This window comes from Microcaecilia unicolor, chromosome 10, assembly GCF_901765095.1.
Source record: "Microcaecilia unicolor chromosome 10, aMicUni1.1, whole genome shotgun sequence".
In the NCBI taxonomy this organism is placed as follows: domain Eukaryota; kingdom Metazoa; phylum Chordata; class Amphibia; order Gymnophiona; family Siphonopidae; genus Microcaecilia; species Microcaecilia unicolor.
Window position 1 is genome coordinate 107,132,443 of NC_044040.1, and position 20,370 is coordinate 107,152,812.

General features: G+C 47.1%; 1 protein-coding gene across 1 annotated transcript in view; it reads right to left on the reverse strand.

The window, feature by feature from the left end:
- The window catches only part of A4GNT (alpha-1,4-N-acetylglucosaminyltransferase), an 86,091-nt gene extending 66,466 nt beyond the window's left edge, over positions 1-19,625 (reverse strand). Inside the window, exon 1 of the mRNA XM_030215626.1 lies at positions 19,212-19,625. Within this exon, the coding sequence (XP_030071486.1) occupies positions 19,212-19,625 (414 nt within the window). The remainder of the gene's footprint in view (positions 1-19,211) is intronic.
- Positions 19,626-20,370: the final 745 nt, after the last annotated feature.

Below are 20,370 nucleotides of genomic sequence, written 5' to 3' on the forward strand. Positions count from 1 at the left end.
TGAGCATGCAACTCTGGAATGCGTTACCACGCAATTTGAAAGCGACCAACGAACTGGCCAACTTCCGTAAATTACTAAAGACTCATCTCTTTGAAAAGATATACCACAAGATCAAAACATGTAAAAATTTCTAAACATACCCAGAAACTCCTTAACGCTTCTAATGTCTTACAATGTCTTCTGCTATACCACTATCTATATTCCTAATGTTTGTTAATGTGTTCTGCAATACCACAATCTTATGTTTCATGATCATGTAACCCAAAATCCTTCTGTAAAACCAAATGTACATCCTCTTCTCATTTCCAGTATCCATGATGTATTGTAAGCCACATTGAGCCTGCAAAGAGGTGGGAAAATGTGGGATACAAATGCAATAAATAAATAAAAAACTCACCAGAAACCCACTGTACCCACACATATAGGTGCCCCCTTCACCCATGAGAGCTATGGTAGTGGTGTACAGTTGAGTATAGTGGGTTTTGGGTGAGTTTTGGGGGGGCTCAGCGCACAAGGTAAGGGAGCAATGATCAGATATTTACCTGGGAGCATTTTATGAAGTCCACAGCAGTGCCCCCTTGGGTGCCCTATTGCTGTCCTGGGATGTCAGGGGGACCAGTCTACTAAAAATGCTGGCTCCTCCTACATCCCAATGGCTTGATTTTGGATGTTTTACACTTGGACAGTTTTTGTTTTTTTTTTTTCGAAAATGGCCAAAAAACAAAGACGTCGAAATCACAGGACATCCATAGTATTTAGAACACAAAAGATAGACGTCCATCTTTTTTGAAAATGACTTTATTCCTCTTCGGAATTTGGACATCTTTGTAAAACATCCAAATTCTGATTTAGACGTTTCTTTCGAAAATGCCCCTCTATCCGCCTTATAACTAAAAGTGTTGGGCGCCCATATTTTGACCCAAATTGGGAGATGGGCGTCTTTCTCCCGTGGGCGCCCAAATCGGTATAATCGAAAGCCGATTTTGGGCGTCTTCAACTGCACTTCGTCACGGAAACGGACAAAGTTGATGGGGGCGTGTCGGAGGCGTGGTGAAGGCGAGACTGGGGCATGGTTATCGGCCGAGGAGAGATGGGCGTCCTTAGCTGATAATCGAAACAAGCAGGGCGTTTTTGACGAAAATTTGGTCCGCTTTATTTGGCCCCTCTTTTTTTAGGTCCAAGTCCCGAAAAAGTGCCCCAACTGACCAGATGACCACCAGAGGGAAACGGGGATGAGCTCCCCTGACTCCCCCAGTGGCCACTAACCCCCTCCCACCAAAAAAAAAACACTTTACAAACTTTTTTGCCAGCCTGTATGCCAGCCGCAAATGCCGTACCCACCTCCATGACAGCAAAAGTGTTCTATCCTCTGACAGCCTTTCCCTGGTTCTGATGTGGGTCTCGGGTGAGTGTGACACCTTTTCTGTTAAGGGCACTGCAGAGTCACATCAGCAATGCATTGTGGTGGGTGTAGGGTATTGGGCTCCGTGATTCCAGTAGCTTGTGTTAAATGCTCACGATGTTGGTAGTTGGTAGGCTTTACTCCCATGGTGCTTTTCCCTCTGCTTACTAGGTGTGCCCTGTTTTGTTTCCGGTAGTCCATGAGGTGGCCATTTGTGTAAGACACTTTTAGATCCCTTTCATGTGTTAGCCACGTTACAGCACTTAGTTCTTACCTTGAATGTTGCTGAAAGAGGGCATTGTACACCATTCTGCCAGCTCGGACCTACTGCTAATCTCAGTACCAGCGAGACTCGTTGCCAGTGGGGCACAACCTCTGATCTGCAGTTAACTGTGAGTAAAGGTGCTTATTCAAATAAAGGACGTTTTCAGCTAGATTAGTCTTCAGGTGTGAACTGCTGTGCCAAGGTTATACACCAGCAACAAGTCCTGTCCCTAGAGCACTTGTGTGGGTACTGCAGTGCACTTCAGGCAGGCAAACCCAGGCCCATCCCCCCCCCCCCACCCGTAACACTTGTGGTGGTAAATGGGAGGCCTCTAGAACCCACTGTACCCAAATGTAGTTGCCCCTTTCACCCCTAAGAGCTATGGTAGTGTTGTACATTTGACCCTTCCACGGCCAAATGGCTTGGATTGGGACGTTTCTGAGCTGGGTGTTTTTAGTTTCCATTATCGCTAAAAAAAAAAAGCCCATCTCAGAAGGGACCAAATCCATGGCATTTGGTCCGTCCAAACCGTATTTTTGAAATGAAAGATGGACACTCATCTTTTTCAATAATACGGTCTGTCCCTCCTCTTCAAATACCCGTTTTTGGACACAGATGTCCATGGAGATGGGCGTTCACATTCGATTATGCCCCTCCACGTATGCTATATTCAAGGTTGCTAAAACACGTGCGGACTGTGAAATATTGCAGGAAGACCTTAGAAAATTGGAAGACTGAGCATCCAAATGGCAGATGAAATTTAATGTGTACAAATGCAAAGTGATGCACATTGGAAAGAATAATCCAAATCATAGTTACCCGATGCTAGGGTCCACCTTGGGGGTCAACATTCAAGAAAATAATCTAGGTGTCATTGTAGATAATACGCTGAAATCTTCTAACAATGTGTGGCGGCGGCCAAAAAATCAAACAGGATGCTATGAATTATTAGGACAGGGATGGTGAATAAGACCGAAAATACTATAATGCCTCTTTATCACTCCCTGGTGCAATCTCACCTTCAGTTTTGCATTCAGTTCTGGTCGCCATATCTCAAGAAAGATATAGCGGAATTAGAAAAAGTTCAAAGAAGAGTGACCAAAATGATAAATGGAACTCCTCTCACAGGAGGAAAGGCTAAAGGTTAGGGCTCTTCAGCTTGGAAGAGACAGATGAGGGGAGATATGATTGAGGTCTACAAAATTCTGAGTGGTGTAGAATGAGTAGAAGTAAATTGATTTTTTACTTGTTCCAAAAGTATAAAGACTAGGGGACACTCAAGGAAGTTATATGGAAAACTTTTAAAACAATAAGACAGGGGCGTAGCCACGGGTGGGCCTGGATGGGCCTGGGCCCACCCATTTTGGGCTCGGGCCCACCCAGCAATGGTGCACCTCATAGATGCCAAACCGCAACTTCTGCTTTCCCTCCTCCGTCCTCCCAGCTGCCCGCCGGCGTTCCGCAGGCTTTGTTCCCTCCCTGCTCCCTCTGCTGTCATCTCCGTCCAGCACCGCGGTGCCGAGGCCGTCCGCACGCTGCTACGAGTGCTTGCGCTGGCTCCGCCTCTTCAGGAAGATTATCGGAGGTGAGGCCAGCTGGAAGGAAGCGTGCTGACAGACGTGGCTCCGTTGCAAAAATGCAGAGCTGGACTGTGGTGCCGCCCGGCGGGGATGGAAGGGGGGAGGGCCTGCGGCGCGCTGGCGGGTGGCTGGGAGGTGGGAGAGAGCAAAAACCACAGTGGGGGGGGGGAAGGTGCAGCATGTCAGCGGGTGGCAGGGAAGGTGCAGCATGTCGGGGGGGGAGACAGGAGCACTTTTGGGATCAGGGAGTGAGGGTAGTGCTAGGTGGGGTGGAGGAATATTGTTCGATGTGAAGGAGGGATGGACAGATGCTGGGCAAGGGGAAAGAGAGGGAGAATTGTTGGATGGGGAGAGGGAGGGAAAGGCTGCATGGATGGTAGGGAAGAGAAAGGGGAAAATGCTGAACAATGGGAGAGGGGAGAGAGATGGGACAGGAAGATGCTGGTGGTGGGAGGTAAAAGGGAAAGGGAGATATCAGGCTAGAGGATGAGGATGGGAAAAGAAGGAACAGATGCTGGGCTGGAAGGGTGGAAGGAGGGAGACACTGGGAATGGTGGAAAGCATGGGGGAGAGGCCCAGGGAGTGGAGATGGCAAGGAAATAAATGAGAGAACAGTGATTACAGGCGTAGAAATATGGTAATGGTACGTAGATTGAAGATGGAAAGGAATGATAGGCTGGGAAGGAGAGAGATGAGGAATGGGAGAGCTAGTGGGAAAGGAAATGGAAATGTGATAGATATCTGAAAAGTAAAAACAAGGAAAAGATTTAAAAAGAGGATGAAATTTGAATGTACAGAGGCAGAAAAGAAAGAAAGAAAGAAAGAAAGAAAGAAAGAAGAAAGAAGAAAGAAAGAAAGAAAGAAAGGAAAGAGCTAAAATGGAAAGATCAATATTTCAGAGGCAGGTGTAGTGAGGAAATGAAATGACAGGAGAAAGAAGACAAATGGACAGCCGCTTGAAGAATTAGCAGAAGACAGACAGGAAAGCGGGAAAGAGAAATTGGAACCAACATGATGGAAAAATAAAATGTCCAGACAATAAAGGTAGAAAATCATTTTATTTTGAATGTTTTAAATGGAATATGTTAGCTTTGGGAAATGTGCATAGTGGATGTCTTTTATTGTGTTAAGTAGAAAAGGAGATGCACTTTTTTGTTTGTTTTTTCTCCAGTGTTGTAGTGCATGCTGAGGTTCCCAGTTCAATTTTGTCTACATATTTTTATTTCTAATTTGTGATCCCTTGTTCTGTAATTTGTGAGGGTCTGTCAGTGTGATGCAACGGCGGATAAAGAGATAGGAAAGAGAATTGGGGGAGGGGCTTCTTTATTTTCTGCCCTGGCCACCAGCATGGTTAACAGCAGCCCTGACCCTTGCTGTGGCTGGTGGGGATCCCCAAGCCCTGCCAGCTGGGGATCTCTTCCGGGGCTGGCCGGAGCTGCCTTCCGCCGAGCTTGGCAGATGGGGGCAGCATCCTGGAGCCACTGACAACTATGCATGTATGGGGTGCTGGCATCAGTGGCTCGAGGAATTGCTTCTGCCTGCTGGGCTTGGCGGGGAGGAGTTCTGGCCATCTCTGGTGGAGGTCCCCAGCTGACGGAGATTGGGGATCCTCATCAGCTAAAGTATTTATATTTTGAGTTGGGAAGTGCTAGGGGAGGGGGGGAGAGAAAATTTTGTGCCCACCCACCTTGTGCTCAGGCCCACCCAAAATTGGTTGTCTGGCTATGCCACTGCTCCCCTCAGGATTTAACTTCCCGTTTTGGAGAGGGAGGAGGAAGGGCGCCTGCAGCAGCGTGTGCAGGGCTACAGCCCTGCACATGGTTTCATGCTGTTTTTTGTTTTGCTGTGAGGGTCGGATTCGGAGTGAGACGTCCCCACCACAGGGCAACTGGAGCGACGCTGCCAGGAAGGGACCTGAGCCACCCCAGCCCAAATGTTGGGAGCCAGTTGTTAAAGTTTAACAACCGGCTCCCAAAATTCTTTAAAAAATAACAAACAGCTCTGGAGCCGGCTCCAGCATATCTCTTCCAGCCGAGCTGCAACACTGGTCTGCATGCTGCCGGGAACGGGGGTAAGGCAAGGCAGGCAGAGAGCTCCTTTTTTTTTTTTGCTGTGTGCCGACTGGGTGCAGCCCTGGCAATTTCCTTAAGCCTAAGACCGAATTGATTGGAGGATCAGGCAGAACTGGGTGGCCTCAGCCATGATTGGGTGGGCCTGGGCCACCCAGGCCCACCCGTAGCTATGCCCCTGGAGGGGAGGGAGGAGGAAGGAAGCCTGCAGCAGCGTGTGCAGAGCTACAGCCCCGCACATGGTTTCATGCTGTTTTTTTGTTTTGCCTGCCACAAGCAAGATTGTAGCTCAAGGTTCTTGCTTCAGTTTTCAGGCCACGGAAGTACCAGCCCGGGACTCGGAAGCCAGCAACAATTAATGCAGAGCTGCAGCTCAAAGAGGTTAGATATGTTAAGCGCACCCTGCTTTCAAAAGGGAAGAGGTTCCAAGTTATTCCAGAAATGGTCTGGGGCTATATTTGTGTAGGCTGGGTCTGTTGTCAACCTCGGGTTTTGAAAAAGCATGCCTGAGTATTTGATTAGGGAGCTCTCTTTTACAACCTGTATAGAAACATTCTTTGATAAATATCCCGAGGCAATTGCACTGCTAGTTACAATAGAGTACTGTTTGTTTTCATGCAGTTTTCAGAAGCTTGCCTGCCATGACTGCTTTGTGTGTTCATCACTTGGGATATACCTCCTGCTGATTCCTCAGAGGTTTATCTCTTTCCCCTACCCGGCACAGCCATGGTCCCAAACAAAGCAAACAGTCCTTGGAGCTGCTGCTCCATGTTGTCGTTCTTTAATGTTGGTAGCATGTTTATTTAATCTCACTTATATGTTCAAACATGCCAGCTTTTCATAGGTAAGAGTAAATTGTTATAAAGCGTAATTAGTGTGTCATTTGGAGGAGGGGCTAGTTATAGGGACACTCTAGCACGTATTGTGTTCATTAAGAGATTTTTTTCCTCCTGGAAAGAGCCACTAAAACAGATATCATATTATCATAATGTATTACAAATATCTGTTTTTCTATTAAGTATATATGTGGTTTATATTGATGCAGGGCAGCTGTTGGGCAGACTACTTAGAAATCCATCATACCTATATACATAGTGCCCACCCATATTAGCTCCAGGCCCACCCAAAATGTCAGGTCTGGCTACGCCACTGGTCAGAAGACAGTTACAAATCCACAAAACAGCTATTTGGAAGAGACTTCACACATGGAGGTAGAAGACTGCAGCAGAAGGAATGGCATTCCAATTGTGAGTCCATGGAAATAGAGAAATCTGGGACAACTACCCTGGTAAAGCCACAGAATGAGGGGAAGAACACAGAAATATATGCAATACTCAAGTATGATATGCTCAGAAAGAAGCTGGTAAGGAATAAAATTGTTTGTAGAACTGACTGCACTGGACAATCTTGTTCAAAAGATCCCTGGTGGAAGTTACCCCTGGAGAGGGGAGTCCAGCTATAGGATCTAAACTGAAGGTTTGGAATCATGGGTAAACCTATTTAATGTTTACATAATATTTGATATACTGCCTTTCCACTCAAAAAATCAAATCAATAACTGTTAAAGGTGATTTGTGTGGAAATCAGATGAGGTGCTTGCATTTACAGATAACTTATGAACTAAAAGTTGAGATAGGACCTAACCAAAGATTACAATATATTATTGAACTTGAAAGAACTGAGTCTCTGGAGGAAAGCAGAGGAGTCTTGCAAGTTTTTTTTTTAAGGATCTGAGTAATCTTTTGCTGTGCAGAGCAGAAAGACAGATTCATTGATCCCATTAGGCAGGGCTGGTCTTAGCAATTGCGGGGCCCTGTGCAGACCAGTTTGTTGCCCCCCAGTCCCACCCCAGTCCCACCTAGCCACACCCCCACCCAGCCACACCCCTTGTGACAAGATATGTTTTAAACATTTTCTTTTAAGTACATAAGTACATAAGTAATGCCACACTGGGAAAAGACCAACGGTTCATCGAGCCCAGCATCCTGTCCACGACAGCGGCCAATCCAGGCCAAGGGCACCTGGCAAGCTTCCCAAACGTACAAACATTCTATACATGTTATTCCCAGAATTGTGGATTTTTCCCAAGTCCATTTAGTATGGTTTATGGACGTCCTTTAGGAAACCGTCTAACCCCCTTTTAAACTCTGCCAAGCTAACCGCATTCACCACGTTCACCGGCAACGAATTCCAGAGTTTAATTACGCGTTGGGTGTAGAAATTTTTCTCCGATTTGTTTTAAATTTACTACACTGTAGTTTCATCGCATGCCCCTAGTCCTAGTATTTTTGGAAAGTGTGAACAGACGCTTCACATCCACCTGTTCCACTCCACTCATTATTTTATATACCTCTATCATGTCTCCCTCAGCGTCTCTTCTCCAACTGAAAAGCCCTAGCCTCCTTAGTCTTTCTTTATAGGGAAGTCGTCCCATCCCCGCTATCATTTTAGTCGCCCTTCGCTGCACCTTTTCCAATTCCATTATATATTCTTGAGATGCGGTGACCAGAATTGAACACAATACTAAAGGTGCGGTCACACCATGGAGCGATATAACGGCATCATAACATCCTCACACCTGTTTTCCACACCTTTCCTAATAATACCCAACATTCTATTCGCTTTCCTAGCCGCAGCAGCACACTGAGCAGAAGGTTTCAGTGTATTATTGACGACACCCAGATCCCTTTCTTGGTCCGTAACTACTAACGTGGAACCTTGCATGACGTAGCTATAATTCGGATTTTTTCCCACATGCATCACCTTGCACTTGCTCACATTAAACGTCATCTGCCATCTAGCCGCCCAGTCTCTTAAGGTCCTTCTGTAATTTTTCACAATCCTGTCGCAAGTTAACGACTTTGAATAACTTTGTGTCGTCAGCAAATTTAATTACCTCGCTAGTTACTCCCATCTCTAAATCATTTATAAATATATTAAAAAGCAGCGGTCCTAGCACAGACCCCTGAGGAACCCCACTAACTACCCTTCTCCATTGTGAATACTGCCCATTTAACCCCACTCTCTGTTTCCTATCCTTCAACCAGTTTTTAATCCACAATAGGACTTTTCCTCCTATCCCATGACCCTCCAATTTCCTCTGTAGCCTTTCATGACGTACCTTGTCAAACACCTTTTGAAAATCCAGATACACAATATCAACCGGCTCCCCTTTGTCCACATGTTTGTTTACTCCTTCAAAGAATTGAAGTAAATTTGTCAGGCAAGATTTCCCCACACAAAAGCCGTGCTGACTCGGTCTCAGTAATCCATGTCCTCGGATGTGCTCTGTAATTTTGTTTTTAAAAATAGCCTCTACCATTTTCCCCGGCACCAACGTCAGACTCACCGGTCTATAATTTCCCGGATCTCCCCTGGAACCTTTTTAAAAAATGAGCGTTACATTGGCCACCCTCCAATTTTCCGGTACCACGCTCGATTTAAGGAAAAATTGCATATCACTAACAGTAGCTCCGCAAGCTCATTTTCTGTTCTATCAGTACTCTAGGATGAATACCATCCGGTCCAGGAGATTTGCTACTCTTCAGTTTGCTGAACTGCCGCATTACGTCCTCCAGGTTTACCGTGAAGTCAGTAAGTTTCTCCGACTCGTCCGCTTGAAATATTTATTTCAAATAAAGACAAATCAAGCAAAACATGTATTCAAAAACTAATTCAAACATGAAAAATGTTTAAAAAGTAAAACCATGTGGATGTAAGGACTGGATAAATGAATTAAAATGAATCCCCTTAATATGTAATATTTGGTAGTAATAATGAATCAGTAATTGAATATTCAGATAGCAAGCAGCCTGAGCCAACAGATTAATTTTCCACTGAACAATGCTGGCACATTTAGCCACATCCTTTTACCAGTCATGGAGCATATAAACAGTAATCATTGAAAATATTACACTCAGTACAGGAGAAGAAAAATAACGTGTGTTTTTTTCATTATAAATAATTTCTGTAAGCTGTTACAACTCCTAGTATACCAAAAATGACACAAACCAAATTAGCATACAGACTTTGCATGCAGCACAATACCAGAAAAACAGAACATTGCTATACATTGCAAAATAAGACAGCAGATGTAAATTCTCAAACTGGACATATTCCAAACACTAAAATTAAAATAAAATGATTTTTTTCTACCTTTGTTGTCTTGTGACTTTGTTTTTCTGATCATGTTGGTCCCAGTCTCTGATTCTGCTGCTCTATCTGCTCGCTTAACTCTACTTACAGGGCTTCCTTTCCATTTATTTCTTTACTTTCCTCCTTTCTTCTTCATTTCTTGCCCTACATCCATAGGTAAAAGCTGGGTCCTCTGCGGACTTCACTGGAGGAGGTATAGAGTGGATCCATCTTTTGTCTATTTTCTGCAGCCATGTTGTTATGACTGGGGATGTGAGCCCTTGTGCCCCGACTGAGCACGGCGAAGATGGAGTGCACCGCACTCGGTCAGGCAGCCAGACAACCCCTAGCTTCACCTGCACTTAGCCACTATTCCCCAGGAGTTGAGCCCCTGGGTTCAAGCGGCCGGCAGGACTTCCGGAACCGGTGGGGTTGCAGGACCGCCGACCAGACAGGTAGCCAACAGACACAGTCCAAGAGCCAGGAAAACAGTAGAGCTGAGAATAGTCCAAACACAGTCCAGGGTCAAAAGGCAGGCAGCAACACAACACATGGTCAGGAAACAAGTCAAGGTTGAAACACAGGAAACTCAGGAATCAGGTAAGGAACACAGATGCAGACCACAACCTCTGCGCAGCAGAAGCCGAAGCACTGAAGGGCTGGAGGCAGTGCCTTAAGTAGAGGAGGAATTAGACTAAAGCATGTGCAGCTGAACCAAGATGGCTGCCCCCATCAGCAGAGCTCTAAGGACCAAATATGGGCTTCCTTCCTGTCCTCGTTAGTCCAAGATGGCTTCCTGGGATATGATCTATCCAAGATGGCTGTACCATTGCTCTAAGTCGGATGACGGCTGCCAGACTAAGGAAACCGAAACAGACCTTCCCAAGCCCAATCCTCGTCCTAACCAGGAGGAGCATCGTACAGGTGAGGGACGTAACAGTACCCCTGGAAGCCTCCCCCTTCTCCCTGGCCCGGGCCGAGTAGGATGAAGAGCATGGAACTCACGGACCAGGTCTGAAGCATGTACGTTAGTGGCCGGCTCCCAGGAGTTGTCTTCAGGGCCGAAGTGCTTCCAGGACAAGAGGTAGAATAACCTTCCTCTATGCAGCTTGGAGTCCAGGATGCAGTCCACCTACTCAGGATCAGGATCACTCTCAGATACAACCACCTCCTTGGGTTCAGGATGCCACTTGGACCTGCAGAAAGGTTTCAGGAGAGAGACATAAAAAGCATTGTGCACCCGGAGTTGGCTGGGTAGGTGCAACAGGTAAGTCACTGCTACGATCCTGGAGCATACAGCAAAAGGTCCAATGAACCATGGGGCAAACTTTAGAGATGGGAGCCGTATTCTCAGGTACCGAGTGCTCAACCATACCTTCTCTCCCGGCAGGAACGTGGGAGCCACCTGTCTCCTACGGTCGTATGTCTCCTTGGCCTTGACTGCAGCTCGTCGCAACTGCTCCTGGACCTTCTTCCACACATCCTGAAGAGAACGGACCGTGGGCTGCACCTGCGGTGGAACCTCCGCGGGGGGAAACTGGTGGAGGCAGACGCAGGTGGCGACCATAGATGGTGCGAGTGAGGCCGAATGCAGGCTGTTGTTATAAGCGAACTCGGCTAGGGTAGCAGAGTAGCCCAATCATCCTGGCGCTGGTTAGAATATGCCCGGAGGAACGCCTTCACAGTCTGGTTGACCCGCTCCACCATACCATTGGTCTGCGGGTGGTATGCAGATGAGAAAAGGGTGGTAACCCCGAAGGCTGAACACAACGTTCTCCAGAAGCGAGACGTAAACTGGGAGCCTCGATCACTAATGATCCTCTGGGGCAATCCATGGAGCCAGAAAATGTGTGTGATGAAGCTCGCAGCGAGGTTGGCAGCAGTGGGCAAAGCCTTCATCGGAATGAAATGGGCCATCTTGGAGAACCGATCGATCACCACCCAGATTACCGTATTGCCCTGCAAGGGCGGCAGATCGGTGATAAAATCCATGGACAGGTCCTCCAAGGCTGCTGTGGCACCGGCATGGGTTGCATCAATCCCCACTGCTTCTGATGGGACGCCTTAATTCGGGCACACACCGGGCAGGTAGACACATTGCAAGACATCCTGTGCCATCCGCGGCCACCAGTACGATCGGGAGATAAGATGCAAAGTCTTGTGGAATCCGAAGTGTCCGGCAAATTCGGAAGCGTGCCCCCAGTGCAGCACCTTCCTACGGAGACCCACCGGAACAGCCTTCTGGCAAGCGGCGCTGGCCCCGAGCATGGAGGGAATACATGCCGGATTCAACATTGGGTAGGGCTCCTCCTGGTCCTCGGGAGCCTCAAAGCTGCGAGACAGGGCATCCGCCTGGACATTCTTTTCCCTGGTCTGAAGATCAGACGGAAGTCAAACCGGGCAAAGAACAGAGACCACGGGCCTGGCGAGGATTTAGTCTGGTGACATTTTGCAGATACAACAGGTTTTTGTGGTCAGTTATCACCGTTACTGGGTGCGCTGCTCCCTCCAGTAAATAGCGCCACTCCTCAAAGGCTAGTTTGCGCGCCAGAAGTTCCCGATCCCCCACCGTATAGTTCCACTCTGCGGGGGTGAACTTGCGGGAGAAGAAGAAGCAGGGATGTTTCTTCCCGGATGCCAACATCTGGGAGAGTACTGCCCCTACTCCCAGGGATGAGGCGTCCACCTCCACCAGGAAAGGCTGGGTAGGGTCTGGACTGCGGAGTACCGGGGCAGAAAGGAAAGCCTTCTTCAGGGTGGCGAACGCGGTGGAAGCCTCTGGCATCCAGTTCTTCACGTCGGCGCCCTTCCTCGTGAGGGCTGTCAGGGGAGCCGTGATGAGGGAGTAATTCTGGATGAACTGCCGGTAGTAATTGGCGAACCCCAGGAACCTCTGCAAGGCCCTCAGACCCTGGGGAGCCAGCCAGTCATGGATCGCTGTCAATTTACCAGGATCCATCTGCAACCCAGTGGAAGAAACGATATGCCCCAGGAAAGGCAGACTCTGTTGGTGAACGAACATTCTCCAACTTGGCGTACAGCTGATGCTCCCGGAGACGCTGGAGCACTGTGTGCGGACATTGGGTGACATGTTGTGGCAGAAAGAGAGGCAGGAAGATCAAGTGTAGATAGAGGTCCTGAGAAACAAGTAGATGAGTTACGAAGTTCTGAAATACTGCAGGGCATTGCAGAGACCAAAGCACAAGTCACCCTGGGTGTATTCAACTGTCCCACACATCCCTCCCGGATCTCGCACCAGGTTGTAGGCCCGCGTAAGTCCTACTACTACTACTACTAATAAACATTTCTAAAGCGTACTAGGGTTACGCAGCGCTGTACAATTCAAACATAGAAGGACAGTCCTGCTCAAAAGAGCTTACAATCAAAAGACAAGAGAACAATCTAAAGACAAGTGAACAATCTAGAGGACGAGGTGAACAGTTAATCTGATAGGGTGGATGGATTGGGCATTTAGGCGCCGAAGGCAGCATTGAAGAGGTGAGTTTTAAGCAGAGATTGAAGATGGGTAGGGAGGGGGCATGGCTTATGGGTAAAGGAAGATGTTCCAGGCATAGGGTGAGGCAAGGCAGAATGCGCGGAGCCTGGAGTTGGCAGTGGTGGAGAAGGGTACTGAGAGAAGGGCATTGTCCTGTGAGCGGAGGTTGGGGCGGGGAACATAGGGGGAGATGAGGGTGGGAGGGTAGTGAGGAGCCGCAGACTGAGTGCATTTGTAGGTAAGGAGGAGGAGCTGAATTGTATGCGATATCTGATCGGAAGCCAATGAAGTGATTTAAGGAGAGGGGTGATATGAGTATATCGGTTTTGGCGGAATATAAGACGTGCAGCAACGTTCTGAACGGATTGAAGGGGGGATAGATGGCCGAGTGGAGAGGGTGAGGAGTAAGTTGCAGTAATCAAGGCGAGAGGTAATGAGAGCATGGACGAGAGTTCTGGTGGTATGCTCGGAAAGGAAAGGGCGAATTTTGCTGATGTTGAAGAGGAAGAAGCAGTCACAAAAGAGGGAATACAGTATACAAGAACAACCAAACAACCAAACAAAGCAAACACTGGGCCTTCAGGATTGAGAAAAATGTAGTTCTTTATTTATAATGGAGACCCGACACGGTCCGTGTTTCGGCGTACAAACGCCTGCATCAGGGGTCAAGGGACTCCTATAGGTCAGCAAGATAATAAGTTGACAAAGATGTGGAATGAACAATCAGGTTATATTACCCGCTGTTTGAACAACTCGTTATAGAACGCCTTCAGCTGTCAAGGAGAACCAGGAGAGGACAGGGCTTTGGAACCCAAAAGAGGACAGCGTGGCAAGAAGTAAATCATGATTGACAGTGTCAAACGCGGCGGAAAGATCGAGGAGGATGAGGATGGAGTAGTGACCTCTTGGAGGCCAAGGAGGAGCGTCGTACGGGTGAGGGATGTAACACATGTGCAGTTATTCTCCTCTTTTCCTTTTCCCTCATCTCCGTCAGTATGCATCTCCTTCCTCTTTCTTCCCTCCCCTCCATCCATGCATGCATCTCCTCTCTCTTCCCTTTCCTCCATCTATCCAGCATTCTCCTCCCCTCCTTGTTTCATCTCACTTCATTACTTCCTCTCTCTTCCCTCCCCTTCACCATGTCAGCATTTCAACTCTCCCCTCCATCCAGCCCAGAATTTCTCCTCCCCTAAATCCATGTGCATCTCCTCCTCTGTCTTTCCTCCACTACATCCATGTCCAGCATTTCAACTCTCTCCCCTCCTACATCCATGTGCATCTCCTTTCTCGGTCTGCCTTTCCCTCCATCCATGTCCAGAATTTCTCCTCTCCCCCCCTCTATCCATGTGCATCTACTTCCTCTGTCTTCCCTCCCCTCCAACCGTGTCCAGCATTTCTCCTTCCCCTTTCTCCATTAGTGTGCATCTCCTTCCTCTTGTCTTCCTTCCCTCCAACATTTCTCCTTCTTCCCTGCCCTCCACCCATCCTTGTCCAGCATTTCTCCTCTCTCCACTCCCCTCCATCCATGCGCATCTCTTCTGTTCCCTCACCTACATCTATGTACAGCATTTCTCCTGCTCTCCCCTCCATCCATCCATGCCAGCAACTCTCCTCTCCCCTGCCCTCCCCACCCATCCATGTCTAGCGATTCTCCTCTGCCCTCCCCTCCCATCCATGTCCAGAGATTCTCCTTTGCCCCTATCCTCCCCTCTCATCCACATCCAGTGATTCTCCTCTGTCCCCTGCCCTGCCCTCTCCATCCCATCCATGTCCAGTGATTCTCCTCTGCCCTCTCCTCCATGTCAAGTGACTACTACTACTACTATTAGCATTTCTATAGCGCTACAAGGCATACGCAGCGCTGCACAAACATAGAAGAAAGACAGTCCCTGCTCAAAGAGCTTACAATCTAATAGACAAAAAATAAAGTAAGCAAATCAAATCAATTAATGTGTACAGGAAGGAGGAGAGGAGGGTAGGTGGAGGCGAATGCTTACAAGTGGTTACGAGTCAAAAGCAATGTTAAAGAGGTGGGCTTTCAGTCTAGATTTAAAGGTAGCCAAGGATGGGGCAAGACATATGGGCTCAGGAAGTTTATTCCAGGCGTAGGGTGCAGCGAGAGAAGGCGCGAAGTCTGGAGTTGGCAGTAGTGGAGAAGGGAAAAGATAAGAAGGATTTATCCATGGAGCGGAGTGCACGGGAAGGGGTGTAGGGAAAGACGAGTGTGGAGAGATACTGGGGAGCAGCAGAGAGTGAGTACATTTATAGGTTAGTAGAAGAAGTTTGAACAGGATGCGAAAACGGATAGGGAGCCAGTGAAGCGACTTGAGGAGAGGGGTAGTATGAGTAAAGCGACCCTGGCGGAAGACTAGACGGGCAGCAGAGTTTTGAACCGATTGTAGAGGGGAGAGGTGACAAGAGTGTGGATGAGGGTTTTGGTTCAGTGCTCGGAAAGAAAGGGGCGGATTTTACGGATGTTGTAAAGAAAGAAACAACAGGTCTTGGCGGTCTGCTGGATATGAGCAGAGAAGGAGAGAGAAGAGTCAAAGATGACCCCAAGGTTTCGAGCTGAGGAGACAGGGAGAATGAGAGAGCCATCAACAGAAATAGAAAACGGGGGGAGTGGGGAGGTGGGTTTGGGGGGAAAAATGAGAAGCTTGGTTTTGGTCATGTTTAATTTCAGGTGGCGTTGAGACATCCAGACAGCAATGTCAGACAAGCACGCTGAAACTTTGGTTTGGATGCAAGGTGAGATATCAGGGGTAGAAAGGTAGATTTGGGAGTCATCAGCATAGAGATGGTAGGAAAAGCCATGGGATGAGATTAATGAACCAAGGGAAGAAGTGTAGATAGAAAGAGGAGGGGACCAAGAACAGAACCCTGAGGTACGCCAACAGGCAGAGGGATAGAAGTAGAAGAGGATCCACCATAGTAAACACTAAAGGTGCGGAGGGAGAGGTAGGAAGAGAACCAGGAAAGGACAGAGCCCTGGAATCCAAGTGAGGACAGGGTATTGAGAAGTATGCTGTGATCAACAGTGTCAAAAGCAGCGGAAAGATCAAGAAGAATGAGGATGGAATATTGACCTCTGGATTTAGCCAGTAATAGGTCATTGGAGACTTTAGTAAGCGCAGTTTCGGTTGAGTGGAGAGGGCGAAAACCAGATTGTAGGGGTCAAGAATAGCATGTGAGGAGAGAAAATCAAGGCAGCGGTGGTGAACAGCACACTCAAGTAATTTGGAGAGAAAAGGGAGGAGGGAGATGGGTCGGTAATTAGAGGGACAAGTAGGGTCGAGTGAAGGCTTCTTAAGGAGAGCATTGGAGCCGACTCTGTGGGTGCTGTGGGTGCTTGAGCACCCCCAACATTGAGAAAATTTCTTGTATGTCTCCAGGGAGGGGTCATTTCCATTGGGCTTAGCACCCCCAATAATTTTGAAAAGTTGGCTCCTATGAAGGAGAGGTGTGACCACAGCATGTTTAAAGGCAGTAGGGACAGTTGCAGTGGAAAGTGAGAGGTTGAGAATATGACAGATAAAAGGAATAAGAGCAGGTGAGATGGCATTAAGAAGGTGGGTGGGAATGGATCAGAGGAACAGGTGGTACATTTTGAGGAGAAGAAGGAGAAGTGTCGTTTCCTCTATAGTAACTTCAGGAAAGGAGGAAAAGGAATGAGGGGAAGGAGAGAGGGGAACGGACTAGTGGAGGGAGAGGTGGTGAGGTAGAGAATTCAAGGTTTATCTTGACTCACCCCAGCCCCCAACTTACCCCCACTTTTCAGCCCCCGAGTTTCAGTTCCAACCCCAGTCCCACCTGCGCCCTCAGCTTTCCACAGCCCTACTTTCCTTCCAGCCATCCTGCATTTAAAAAGTTGCAGCAGCGGCAGCAAAAAAGCAGGCTTGCCTCTATCCTTCCCTTCTACTACTACTACTACTAACTACTACTACTTAACATTTCTAAAGCGCTACTAGGGTTACGCAGCGCTGTACAATTTAACAAAGAAGGATTCTCCTGCTCAAAGGAGCTTACAATCTAAAGGATGAAATGCAAGTTGGGGCAGTCTAGATTTCCTGAGTAGAGATATAATGGTTATGTGCCAAAGGCGACATTGAAGAGGTGGGCTTTGAGTAAGGATTTGAAGTGGAGGAGTGGCCTAGTGGTTAGGGTGATGGACTTTGGTCCTGAGGAACTGAGTTTGATTCCCACTTCGGGTACAGGCAGCTCCTTGTGACTCTGGGCAAGTCACTTAACCCTCCATTGCCCCATGTAAGCTGCATTGAGCCTGCCATGAGTGGGAAAGCGTGGGGTACAAATGTAACAAAAAATAAAAAAAAGATGGGCAGGGAGGGGGCTTGGAGTATGGGCTCAGGGAGTTTATTCCATGCATAGGGTGAATAGTGTGCCACCTTCGTGCAAACAGGAAATTGCATCAGAGAAAGGCGGCACACTGAAAGAGAAGGGAAGGCTAGAGGTGAGCCTGCTTTTTTGCTGCCGCCGCTACAACTTTTTAAATGCAGGGCGGCTGGAAGCAAAGCTGAGGATCAAATGGCAGGGAGCAGGAGGAAGCACTGCAGGGCCCCTGGAGGCATGAGGCTCTGTGCAACCGCTCCTGTCGCTCCTAAAACCGGCCCTGCCATTAGGACCTTAGGGGGTAATATTCAGCCCATTGGAGTTAAGCATAGTCTCCCTCTTTGGCCTATATAGGTTGGATTGTAGCAAAGGTGTTTGTTATTGGAAAAAAGGACGGAGGAAAGCCATATTATCCTCGTGTTTAAAGTAACGAAATTTTGCCACTTTTGGGTTCTGTCAGGTACTTATAAATCTAGACTGGCCATTCACCATACCACCCCAGACTTCATCTAGTCTCTCTCCCCATCCTTCACCCAGTTTCATTTCTCTCACCTGGTTTCAGCTGCAGAAGAAGAAGTGGGATTCCTGCTTCCCCACCGCAGCTTGGCTCTCTGCAAGCTTTAGCCATGCAATGCTGAAAGTTCGGGTTGGTCTCACGGTTCAGGTTGGTCACAAGGTACTGGAAGTTTGGCTTCCTCTTGCGGTTCAACCCAAACTTCCAGCACTACATGACTAATGCTTACAGAGATCCGAGTTGTGGCGGGGAAACAGAATCCCGCTGTAAGCACCACAAGAATTGCTAAGCTTCTGAAGGCCAGAAAAAGCACTTGTTGGGCTGGATTCTGCCCTGTGGGCCATAGGTTGGACAAGCCTGCTTTAAAGAAACATCAACAGGTACATTTTTTTCTGTTCTTTTTCTTCAGTGCAAAAACAGCTGTGGGGTAGAGGATGGCTCATAATTTATTTTTTTTGACTATTCTGAAGGGAAGGGCTCTCTAGGCTAGGTTAAGATTTGGTTGTTTGATGGTCATATTTGGACATTATTGTTACAGTGTTTATGAGAAAGAAGATGAACTGGTATTAAGGGGAAATGTATATCCTGCAGCATTAACACAGCTAAATAAGCAGAATCTGTGTTTGCATATGACATTCACCGAAGCTGCTCATGAATTTTTTTCCTATATGATTCAATTGATTCTGCTTCAGAAGGAATATGGTAACCTCAAAGACTCAGGCCCATCACAACATATAAATCCCCATTTGAATATTGTATCAGCCCTTGTTATAATTACTTCCTCTTGACAGATCTGGGTGTAGTATAAAAAAACAGCTGTAAAAAAGTAGTTAATCCTCTATGAGGTAGATTGAACTTTTATTTAAAAAATGTAAAAGCCAATATCTCAATTAATAAATATTTAACATAGTTACATAGCTTGATGTAAGGTTCAGTAAAATCAGTGTATGATCCACTGGAATAGCTCTATTCATAACTTTTTGACTATGGCTTACTATCTCCCAAAAACAGACACAGTTAAAAAATAGTTTATTTTTTTTGTCAAAGGATGTCATTTCCTTCAACTTACAGAAAAAAAAAGGTATAAAAAGGCAAAAGCACTTGCAGGACATTAGTGCCAAAATGTTAAATTTAAAAACTGGTGAATGTTCGACTTAAAATAAAAAAGTTTGCAGTTCTGTTTGTGTGGTTAAGTCAAGCAGTTTTTAAAGAGCAAATATTATGCAATGAATCACCCCTTACTGGTAAAAGAACTGCACTTGAAGAAACAGTCTGGTGCTGACCAATAGCAGGACCTTGTTTGACAGGTAGAAAAGAATGATAATGGTTATTTAACCATACAAAATGCAGTGGTGTCAAATAAATAACAAGGGAACAAAGCACATTTTTGCTTATGCATCTTACCTGAAGGTACCATTGCAGCAGGGGGGTGTCCTGGAGTAATCTCTCCATATATAAAGGAAAAATATACACATTCTTCATGGCAGACAAAAGGGAGAATGCTTCTTGTGAGGAATTTTGGTCATACACTGTATTGTTAATTCCCAGCCCTTTCATAAGGAAGATTACAGGTCTGTCTGGGTAGATCTTAGATGCAGATTCAATGGCACAGGAAACAAGGGGTGGGGGTTCTGAGTGATTGCTGGTCTCCAGAAAGACAATGGCTTTGCCCTGGCTCAAGATGCCCTCAGTACTCACTGGCCATTTGAAGGGCAGGGGTAAGCACAGAAAGCAGTTTGGCTGCAGGGTTACTTTGTACAGGAAGCTAAAAGTAAATATGAATAACAGAAAGGGAAGTGTATAGATCCACTTCTGCATTGTCCTGGTTCCTGAGTTTCTGATAACTAAAAAAAAATAGAAAAAAATATGGTTTGTGATCAAGTGGTGGCACTAAAAGGCAGAGTACTACCATTTACAAATATGGTTTATGAGGGTAATATTATAAAGGTTTTTCCATGTGGAAACAGTGGCGTAGCCACAGAGGGGGGGGGGGGCCTTGGGAGCCTGAACCTCCCAACATTGGGCTCATGTCCCATTCAAACTTGATGCACCATGGCTGGTGGGATGCTCAAGCCCTGCCAGCTGAAGAGATTCGCTGCTGGAGCCCCCACTCTTGCTGCCTGAGTAGCAGGAAGGCAGCAGGGTGCTCTAGCCACCGATGCTGGCACTTCATGCATTCAACTGAGCATGTGCAGAAGTGTTGGTGTCAGAGGCTAGAACACTTGCCAACTTCCTCACAGCTGGGGCAGCACAGGCAGGGGTTTCAGCAGTGAATATCTTCAGCTGGTAGGGCTTGAGCATCCCCACCAGCAAAGATATAATTGGCAGCTGCAAGAAGGGGGGAGAAGAAAATGCTTGGCCACCCAGTCTATCCCTAGGCCCCCTCCAAATTTAAGTTATGGCTACACCCAGGTAGAAAGCCTGTTTTACACATGGAAAGGTCTTTTATAAAACCAAGCTGCTATATACACAGTATGAGTGATATAGGTTGTTATAAATAGCCCCCTAGGAACCCCTATACTGTCTAAGTAAATTCTGTCATCAAAAGAGGTACTTATGGTAC